The following is a 10,830-nucleotide window of genomic DNA, read 5'->3' on the forward strand; positions in this document are numbered from 1 at the left end:
GGTTTCTCATTCTCAGAACTACTGATATTCGGAGCTATGTAACTCTTGGCAGTGAGGATCCCTGATCATTGGAGGACATTAGTAATACCCCTAGCCTCGAGCCACTAGGTGCCAGTACCACTCTCCCCCAGTTGTGGTGGTGATCAAAATGTCTCCGGACATTGCCAAGTGTCTCCTGAGGGGCAGAATTACCCCCAGGTGAGAACCACTGGCATGGAGGAACCTTGTATAGAAGAAATCCTGTCCCAAGAGATCTACGAGTCAGACATTTGGAGTGCAAATTAAAATTATTTATATTAATTTGGTCAAAGAATTTCACTCTTTTTACCTGAAATAACAGGAGAGACTCTCTCCATGGAGAGTTTGGGGAGGGTGTCCTTCAATCAGAGCTTGGGCTGACTTGTTAAGGAAGAAATAAAATAGAACAGAGACAAATAATGATTGCTATAAATCACTCACCATTGACGAGGAGGCTGTCCCTGACCAGGGTATAGATGCCCATCTGGGTGACACCATGGGTCAGCTGGCTTAGCTCCCAGTAAAGCTGTTCTCGGTCCAGCCTGTAGCCCATGGGGTCATGGTGATAGGTGCAGATGGCGTTAACATGAGTGGCTACCCCATCCTTCTCAGGCCTGGGGAGAGAGGGATGTGGGAACTCTTAAAGAGAGGTTCTGAAACCTCAGTATGGGGGCCAAAAGGAGGGAAGGGCAAATGGGAGGTCAGTGGGAAGACTGAAAGGGTTGGTCACCAAAATGGTCACTACTGGCAAATGCTCAGGAGGAAGTCCTACCTGAGGGAGATTAGTCTGCAACCTGAATAGAAGGGGCCCAGGCTGCTCTTCTGGAACAAGGATCCAAGCTGGGGAGGAAGGAAGAGGCGGATGAGCAGGAGGGGCTGGCTGGGATTTATCCCACTAGGAGCTGCTAGGAGCAGGGTCTCACCAGGTGCTGCAGGGTCCTCTTGGTGGAGTTGAATGTAGCTGAGCTGTGGCTCATGTCTGTTGAATACTGGAGGTTGGAGATGGTCAAGTTCAGTGTAAAGGTCTTCAGGTTGTGTCCCATAGCTACGAGAAGGAGGGGGAGAGACGGTGACTACTGACAGCTGGCCTGAGACCAAATCAAAATTCTGCATTCGTCCTACTCTGTCATCTTCTCTTCCAGTGTCACCACCACCCGACATGTGGTCACCCAAGCCAAAACCAGCACATTGCTTAGCTCCTTCTCTCTCCCCTCCAAGTAACACCATTTCTACTTACAGAATGGTCCTCACACACCCTCTCTCTATCCTGTCCCAGATCAAGTCTTATCCTCTCTCACCTGGACCAACATCCCAGCAGACTTGCTGGATGCCCCATCTAAAGAATGTTCTCTGCACTGAACTCTAGCGGAAAAATTTTTTAATTTTTTAATTTTTAATTTATTTTTTAATGTTTATTTTTTAGAGAGACAGACAGAAAGACAGATCATGAGCAGGGGAGGAGCAGAGAAAGAGAGGGAGATGCAGAATCTGAAGCGGGCTCCAGGCTCTGAGCTGTCAGCACAGATCCTGACATGGGGCCTGAACTCATGAACCACAAGATCATGACCTGAGCCAAAGTTGGATGTTTAATGGACTGAACCATGCAGGTGTCCCAGAAATTTTTTTAAACTGCTTGTTTATTTTGAGAGAGAGAGAGAGAGAGAGAGAGAGAGAGAGAGAAAGCATGGGGGAGGGGCAGAGAGAGAGGGAGAGAGAATCCTAAGCAGACTCTGTGCTATCAGCACAGAGCCTGATGAAGGGCTTGATCTCCTGAACTGTGAGATCATATCCTGATCTCAAATCAAGAGTTGGACACTTAACTGACTAGACCCTAGAAGAATTTTCTTAAGTGAAAATCTCAGTATAGTCACCACTTCCCATGGCTTCCTTTGGCCTTCAGTGCTAAGTTCAAGCTTCTTGACCTGGCACTCAATGTCCCTCCCAATCTGGTTTTTGCCAGTGTTTCAGCTTCACTTCTCCATCTATTCCAGGTTAAGGTTCATGGTTCATGCAAACTAAATCCCTCTCAATTCTCTCCATATACTATGCTGTTTCCGGCCACTGAGCCTTTGCTCATCAGATTCCCTACACCAGGAAAACTCTTCATCCCCTATTTGCCTGGATGACTCCTACTCATTCTTAAAGAATCAGTTTGGGTGCAAATTTCTCCAGAAATTCCTTACCTTCCAAATTATGTTAGATCCCTCTCCCCAAAACATTTCACACTGTTATAATGGTCTGTTGATCTCACAATACTGGGGGGGTCCATGAAGGTATGCATTAGATTGAATTGTCAGTAGAATCTTTGGATTGGCATGACTGTCCTAAACCAGAATTTTACACTCTGGCTTCTCAGCCCCTGTGTTACAACTGGCTGGTAGAGGTGGAGGGCTGTAAAGTTTCTCTTAGGAAGAAAAAGGATTCCCTAAATACCTGTGGTGGCTTCTGGTTGCACAGATGATGATGAACTAGGCAGGAATGTGGTGGCTGCCTCAGGAGCTGTGGAAAGGGCAGTTATCAGGAGGGGACAGAGCTCCCCACAGAGTGGGAGAAACTCCCCACATTTGTCTGGACTCCAGCAATGGTGGTCCCAAGACACGAGTTCACAGGTGTGCCATAAATGAGAGCAAGGGAAGGAAGAATTGTGTGAGCAGAGGGGTGAGAGAGCCCATGAATGAAATGAACCCAAGAGAGTAAGGGTAGGTGAACAAGAGAGAGACTAAGCAAAGAAGGCAGAGAGACGAATGGGAAGAAAGGTGGACAGACAGATGGCATACCTGGATGGACAGAGGAAGAATGAACAAATGAAGGGTAAACGGGAAAGCAAGAATAAACACAAGGAAGGAAAGTAAGAGAGATGGATGGAAGGACAGAAGGCAGAAAGGACAAAAAGTGAAAAGGCAGAGGATGGATGGATGGATGGATGGATGGAAGGAAAGAAGAAAGGAAGGAAGGAAGGAAGGAAAGAATGGAGGAAGGGTAGAAGAATACATGAAGGATAGAATGAATGAGGGATGGGGGAAGCAGGGAAAAGGAAGAAAGGATGAATGGACGGATGAATGGATGAAAGGAAGGAAAGAATGAAAGATGTATAGATGGAAGAATGAATGAAGGACAGAACGAATGAAGGATGGATGAAGGGGGGAAGGAGAGATGGAAGGATGGGTGGATGAGAGAATAGAAGGAAGAAGGAAAGGAAGGATGATGGATTAATGGATTGATGGACAAAGGGAAAGAAGGAAGGAAAGAAAGATTGAAGGAAGGAAGAAAAGAAGAAGGGAAGGAAGGAGGGAAGGAAGAGTCTAAGAGAAGGATAACTGGGAGAATGGAAGAATGGATGGGTTAAAAGATAGATGAAGGGACCATTGGCTAAGTGAATGGGAAAATTTGGCCAAACCACTAAGTGGCCACCATGATTTGCAGCTTGATATTGAGGCCCCTTTTGTGGCCCTTGTAGATTTTGTTTCCAGGAGGCACGAACTACAAGGTCATTATCTGACCTCAACCCCCATCCCTATAGGAAATGCTTGCTCAAATTTCTTTCTCCAACCCAGATGGGTGTGGAAAGTTTATGAAGCCAATACTGGGCAAGCTCCCTTTGTTAGTGAGGAGAAAATCTTGGCTCAAGATGGGTATGAGGTGCAAAGATACATACTTGTGGGAGGCTCATCTGGACCACGCTCGTTATAACCTGGAAACAGAAATGTCACACATAAGGGGAGGGGACAGAACAATCCCAGACATTCCATGTCTTTGTCCATGTGGTGCTCCAGCTGGATGCCTCTCTTTCTATGTACCAGGTGGCCATCTATGCATCTTCTAAGACCAGACTCCAATGTCATCTCTACCATTAAGGATTTCCTGATCTTCCGGTTAGAAACAACTCTTCCCTGTCCACCTCTCCAGCATGCCCCCATGAGACTCTCACCACATTCATGTTCACACACTCATTCCCCCACATACCCATTCATCCCACCCTCTGCCCTTCCATCCTCCCTCCAATCTATCCCTCCATCCAACAAATATTTATTGAGAACCTACTATGTACCAAGTTCCATCACATTTGGGGAATACAGCACCGAACAAAATGTCTCTGCACCTCTGGAGCTTATCTTAGGACAGGTTGCACATGCCTCCTGTCTGTGTCCCTGGTGCCAGGCACAGTGCCTAGCTTCTAGCAGATGCTGGCAAATACTGACCAAGTGAGCAAGAAGAAGCACATAACTTGTGCCGTTTCCAGGAGGAAACATCCCACCCTGGCCTCTGCAACGGCCAAGGCGAAGGGAAGAGATATGAACTCGGAACACCAAGACCCAGACTGGCCACAAACCTACTGCGGGCATGGGCAGGTCCCTTCCTTTCTCTGTACCAGCTCCCTCTTTGCTAAAATGGGCATCATAAAGGACCAGGATGTCCCCCCTGCTCACCTGACGTGGCAATGGTGACAAGAAAGTGTGAGTTGCCAAACTCCATTCCCAAGTTGGAAACAGAGAGGAGAGAAGCTGAGTTACTCCAATGAACTTCACTACAGCCATGCTCTGCCTCTTAGAACCCCAGAGAAGGCTCACCCTCTTAAGCACTGTCCCTTCCTGGATGCTAGGCTGATGTCCAGTGTGTCCAAAGCTCGGGCCCCACAGATGTTCAGAGCACCCACCTTAGTTCCGGCATTGGGGTCCCACCCAGAAGAGTAGACCATCCATGGTCAAGGGTGAGAAGGTGGTAGGGGAGACAGATGTGGGATTTTCTTTCCCCATGTCTCTCCCAAAAGACTCTTCTAGGAGTTAAAGGCACTGGACGCTGACTGCTGGGGCTCATGCTTGGCTTCACCCCTCTCCAGCTACACCCACTTGGACAAATTACTTAATCTTTCAGAGCCTCCATTTCTACATCTGTAAAATAGGTGTGATCAAGGACAGCCTTGCAGAATGACTGTAGGAGGATGGGGGTCAGTGTGGAGTTGAGGTTCATGCCTGAGTTTGTCCCAAGGTTTCCGCTAGAGAACTGACCTGTGGTTAATAGAAACGTTTCCAGAGATGGGGAAGCAGAAGCAGTGAGGTGGGTGAAGAACAACTCACCATTGAGGTAGAGGCTGTCCTTGTCCAGTGAATAGGGGCCCAGCCGGGTGATGCCACGGGTCTGCCTGCTCAGTTCATGGAACACCTGTTTGGCAAGTAGACCCGGGCTGCTGGGGTGCTGCCGGTAGGTGCAGAGGATGTTCACCCTCGTCTTGGCACCATTCTTCACGGACCTGAGGAAGGAGAGGTTGATGCTTGGGGACTGTAGCCCACGTGGCATCTCTCTACCCGAGGTCACCGCACACCTCATATCCTGTGTTCCAGCCTTGTTGAACCATTCACACTTTCTCCACCTGGCCACATTCTCTCACCCCAGGATCTTTGCACATGCTGTGACTTCTGTCTGGAGGTTTCTCCCTGTCTCTCCTTACCTGGGTAACTTCCAGTCATCTTTCAGGTCCCAACTTAGATACCTCCTCCTTCTCCAAAAACCCTCCCAGGCTGGGTCAGGAGAGGGTTCTGGCTGCCACAGTACCTCATGCTTCCCCCATCACAGGCCTGGTTGCCCTCAGTGTGAGCATCTATTATTTGTTCCTGTTCCCTCCAGACAGTGGCCTCCATGAGGTCAGGAAATAGGACGACAGTCTAGCTCATGGTTGTACTGAACCCCTAGTACCTCTCACATTGCCTGTTCCATGTAAAAACCAGCGTCTTGATGAATGGATAAACAAAATATGACATATCCATACAGTGGGATATTATTCAGCTTTAAAAGGGAAGGAAATTCTGACACCTGCTACAACATGGATGGACCTTGAGGACTTTGTGGTCAGTGAAATAAACCACACATGAAAGGACAGATATCATATGATTCCACTTGTATGACGTACCCAGAGTAGTCAAATTCATAGAGACAGAAAGTAGAATGGCGATTGTTAACATCTGGGGGTAGAGGGAAGCTGAGAGCTGCTGTTTAACGGGTATAGAGTTTCAGTTTTACAAGTTCTGGAGATTGGTTGCACAACAATATGAATACACTTAACACTACTGAGTTGGACACTTAAAAATGGTTCAGATGGTAAATTTTATGGTATGTGTACTTTACCACAATTAAAAAAAAATAATTCCTGACAAGACTCTGGAAAGTCTAATCCAAATGTCTGGAAATTCATCTCCTTTCTCTCTGCCCCTTGCTCTCTCTCTGCTCCAGCCACATTGGCCTCCTTGCTGTTCACCGAGCATGCCAAGCTCATTCCTACCTGAGGACTTTTGCCCATGCTGTTTCCTCTGCCTGGAACAGTTTTCAGGGCCAAATCCTTGTTTCCAGTTGGGACCCAGCTGAGAAATCACCACCACAAAGAGCTGGAGTATCCCAGGTAAAGCTGTTTTCCCATCTCTTATGTATTATGCTCATCACCTTACTGCATTTGAAACCACTTTAGATATCTCTCCTTCTACTTATTTGCTGCTTTATCCACTAGATGAGCACAGGGGCAGTGTCTGCCCATCACTGTGGGACCCACCACTTGCCTCAGAGGAGCCACACCACCAATGGCAGTGGAATGAAAATACAGATAGAGAAGGGCTTCATAAACGCCAAGAGAACACACAATGACCCAGAAAAGTACGAGTAATTGCCCAATGGGTACAGAGTGATGAAGAGTTTCAGAACTATATGGTGGGGAAGGGTGACAACATCATGCATGTAACAGATGCCACTGAAATGTATGCTTGAAAATGGTTAGAATGGCTAGTTTTATGTCTATAGATATTTTATGACAATTACAACAACGTAATATCAGAAAATGGATGTCGAACCATAAGAGACTCTTAAATACAGAGAATAAACTGAAAGTGGATGGGGGTGGGGGAGAGGGGAAAATGGGTGGTGGGCATTGAGGAGGGCACTTGATGGGATGAGCACTGGGTGTTGCATGGAAGCTATGAACCACGGGAATCTACCCCCAAAACCAAGAGCACACCTTACATACTGTATGTTAGCCAATTTGACAATAATTATATTAAAAAAAAAATGATGCCAAAAAGGACCCTCCCAGACAGTCCACCACAACCGGGAGTGGCCCCCACAGTCCTTGTCCTTTGGCGGTGGGCCATGGTGGGTGGGGGATTCTCACCTTAGTGAGGTGACCTTGCAGCCTGTATATCGGGTACCCAGACTGCTCTTCTGGAACAATGGGCCCAGCTGGAGAGGAAGGAGAGAGCCAGTGTGGTCAGAGGTGGCGACAGCCCCTAGAGGGGGTCATGGAGGCACAGAGGCAGAAGAAGTGCTCTCACCAGGTGCTGCATGAGGGTATCTGTGATGTTGAACTTGAGGGAGCCGGGGCGGCCCATGTCCGCTGAGTAGTGCAGGTTGTCGATGGTGAAGTTCAGTGTGAACAGCTCCTCACGGGCCTCCCCAGCTGTGGTAAGTGCAGAGAGAGCCAAGGTTTGTGGGAGGTCGGGTGCCCAACATCCACCCACAGTGGGCCTTCCAAGGGCCTCTTGTCATCCTCCCAGGAAACCCGAGGGCCACGTGTTAATAGAGACGACTCCAGCAGCAAGGAAGGACAGGCTTAATGATCTGGGGGCTGGAGATGGTGTTTCCACCCAGGTGCAGGAGGGGAGGGTTCTGTGGAAATGCTGGTGGCTTTGTTCTTTCCCAGAAGGAAAGGCTCCAGCTTACCATGCTGATGTGGGACCAAGGATAACCCCAGACATGTTCCTTCACTTTCTTTCTGTTCCCCCATCTCTATCTCTTTATCTCTCTGTGCCTCTGTCTCTCTTTTCCTCTCTCTCTGTCTGTCTCTCTCTGTCTCTCTATAACACCCAGGTATGCCAATCTTCTAGGCATTGTGTAAAAAAAAAAAAAAAACAACTAGCAGCTGTAACCAATCTCTCTGCACCTCAGTTTACTCATCTGTAAGATAATAATGATTCCTACTTCAAAAGTTGTTATGAGGTTTGAACAAGTCAAATTTTGTAAAGTGCTTAAGCACAGTGCTGGGCACAGAGTAAACACCTATTTGAGTGTTTATTATAGAAGACAAATAAGCAAATACTTCCTGATCACTCACTGCAAATGGAGTTTTTACCCAGATGAATATGAGCTGGGCACTAGACTTCTCCACACTAAACAAAGGAGAACCACAGCACAGAAATGATCTCCTGCTCAGGGTTACATGACTGGAGGGAGGGAAAGTCAGGGTTTGGACCCAGGTTCTCCAACCCCAGAGTCCTTGCTCATGAACTCCCCTGATAATACACATGCTTTTGCCTAGACACATGCAGCTGGCCCAGTGTTCAATAGTGGGGGTGACCTGCATAGACCCCAGGAGAAGTATAATAAATATATGATGCAAGTAAGAACAGAGGCCTGGTGCTTTGACTCCAGACTAGATAAGCAGGGAGCAGCACAGGGTCAACTGTTTAGGACAAACCTCTGCAAGAAAAGCTGACCTCCCTTCTTTCCTCCTTCTCTTCTGTTCATCACTCCTTCCAAGCTTCCTTCTGTCTATCCTTCCTTCCATCCTTCCTTTCTTCTTTCCTTCCAACTTTCTATTCATCCATGCATTCATCCTTCCTTCCTTCCTTCCTTCCTTCCTTCCTTCCTTCCTTGATTCTTTCCTACTATCCATCTATGGTTCTTCTTCCCTCTATCCATTCTTTCATCTACCATCTGTCTATGCACCCATTCATCTCTCCACCCATTCATCCTTCTTCCATCTCTTAATCCACCCACTCATGCATCTATCCATGCACCCATGACATCCATCCATCTCTCCACTCATACATTCTCCATCATCCATTCATCCACCCATCCCTCTCTCCTTTCCTCCCTCCATCCATGCACCCATGACATCCATCCATCCATCTATGCACCCGAGACATCCATCCATGAATCCATCTATCCATCTCTCCATCCATCCATCCTCCATATTCCATCTATCAATTCACCCATCCATCCATCCATCCATCTGTCTCTCTATCCATCCATCCTCCATCTCTCCATCCATCAACTCACTCATCCATCTGTGCACCCATGACATCCACCCATCCAGCCAGCCAGCCACCATCCTTGCATACATCATTCCTTCCTTCATCACTCCTAGTCCTTCCTTCTTCCCATTCATACCTTCTATGCATTATGCATCCTTCTGTCTGTCTTTCCTTGTATCCCCACTTTCTTCCACCTATCTACCTTTCCTTGCTTCCTTCCTCCACCCTTTTTCTTCCTTCTATCTATCCATATTTGCTTCCTTCCACATCTATTTTTTCCATCTATTTAGACATGGTTCCTCCCTCCTTTTCCCCTTCCACTCATCTTTTCTTCCTTCCATCTGCTCATCCATCTTCTCTCCTTCCCTCCTTCTGTTCATCACTTCTTCCTTCCATCCATCCCTCCACCCATCCATCTTGCCTTCCCTCCATGTACATTGAATTAAGACTATAATGCTTCTGAATCTATTCCAAGGACTGGATACTGATAAACAAACCACAGCCAATTGAATGAATTTAACTTATTTTTCCTCCTATCATTTGGGGAAATATGGTTCTCATTGGACCTGAGGATCCCAGAACCCTGCTGATGTTGGAGGGAGCAAATGAGGATACTGTGGTGTAAAAGACCAGAGATGGACCCATGAAGAGTTTGCGAGGGTTGTAAAAACACATCTCGGATGCAAGGGCATTTAACTCTTGAAAAAGCTACAAGGCCCTCATTCCAGGGTTTGCTGGGGATGCAATGGGAGTTTGGCCCATGAACTTGAACAAGACAAGTGTGCACCAAAAATCAGTGTGTCATGGTAAAAAAATTAACTGAGAGATGAATGAGACTGTGAGTTTTTGGAGTCAAGGAACTCCTGGTTCTATTATTTATTTGCTGTGTGACTTGGCAGCCTCTCTGGGCTTGGGTTTACTCATCTGTAAATTGGAGCTAAGTCACATGCTTGTAGCAAGAATGAAAGGATAAGGTGCATGTGCTTTGGGATGAATTGTGTCTCCCCCCAACCACTGAAATTTGAGAAGCTCCAATCTCTAGGACCTCAGTACATGATTGTATTTGGAGACAGGGTCTTTAGAGAGGTAATTAAGTTAAAAGGAGGCTGTTGGGGTGGGCCCTAATCCAATCTGGCTGCTATCTGTATAAGAAGAGGAGATTGGGACACAGAGGGACATGGGGAACGTGTGTGCAAAGGAGTGACCATGCCAAGAGGCAGTAAGAGGTCACCATCCACATGCCAAGGAGAGCGGCCCCAGAGAACCCAGCCCTGCTGGCACCCCCCAGGTTCTAGCTGCAAGAAAATACACTTCTGTGCTCTGAGCCACCCAGCCTGTGGTGGCTGCTTTGGCAGCCAGAGCTGACTAATTCAGTATGCAATTTAGCACGGTGCCTGCAAGGCAGCCAGCCTCAGTACGTGTTCACTGAAAATCCAACAACTGCACAACTCTGATGTCAAGACACTCAGAACAATGAGCAGAGAGGTGAGTAAAAGGATAAGAGAAGAGAACCAGGGGAGCGCCTGTGTGGCTCGGTTGGCTAAGCATCTGGCTCTTGATTTTGGCTCAGGTCATGACTCAAGGTTGTGGGATCAAGTCTCGAGTCAGGCTCTGCACTGACGGCAAGGAGCCTGCTTGGGATTCTCTCTCCTCTCTCTCTGCCCCTCCTCTGCTTGTGCATTCTCTCTCAAAATAAATAAATAAACATTAAGAGAAAGAAAGAAAGAAAGAAAGAAAGAAAGAAAGAAAGAAAGAAGAAAGAAAGAAAGAAAGAAAGAAAGAAAGAAAGAAAGAAAGAAAG

General features: G+C 47.2%; 1 protein-coding gene across 1 annotated transcript in view; it reads right to left on the reverse strand.

Moving 5' to 3' along the window:
• The window catches only part of LOC125930535 (mucin-16-like), a 75,866-nt gene that overhangs the window by 13,573 nt on the left and 51,463 nt on the right, over window positions 1-10,830 (reverse strand). Inside the window, 8 exon segments of the mRNA XM_049642364.1 lie at window positions 460-632; window positions 791-858; window positions 942-1,063; window positions 2,452-2,517; window positions 3,674-3,709; window positions 5,094-5,266; window positions 7,169-7,259; window positions 7,262-7,453. Coding sequence (XP_049498321.1) covers window positions 460-632; window positions 791-858; window positions 942-1,063; window positions 2,452-2,517; window positions 3,674-3,709; window positions 5,094-5,266; window positions 7,169-7,259; window positions 7,262-7,453 — 921 coding nt within the window.

Source organism: Panthera uncia, chromosome A2 (assembly GCF_023721935.1).
Source record: "Panthera uncia isolate 11264 chromosome A2, Puncia_PCG_1.0, whole genome shotgun sequence".
NCBI classification, from domain to species: Eukaryota; Metazoa; Chordata; class Mammalia; order Carnivora; family Felidae; genus Panthera; species Panthera uncia.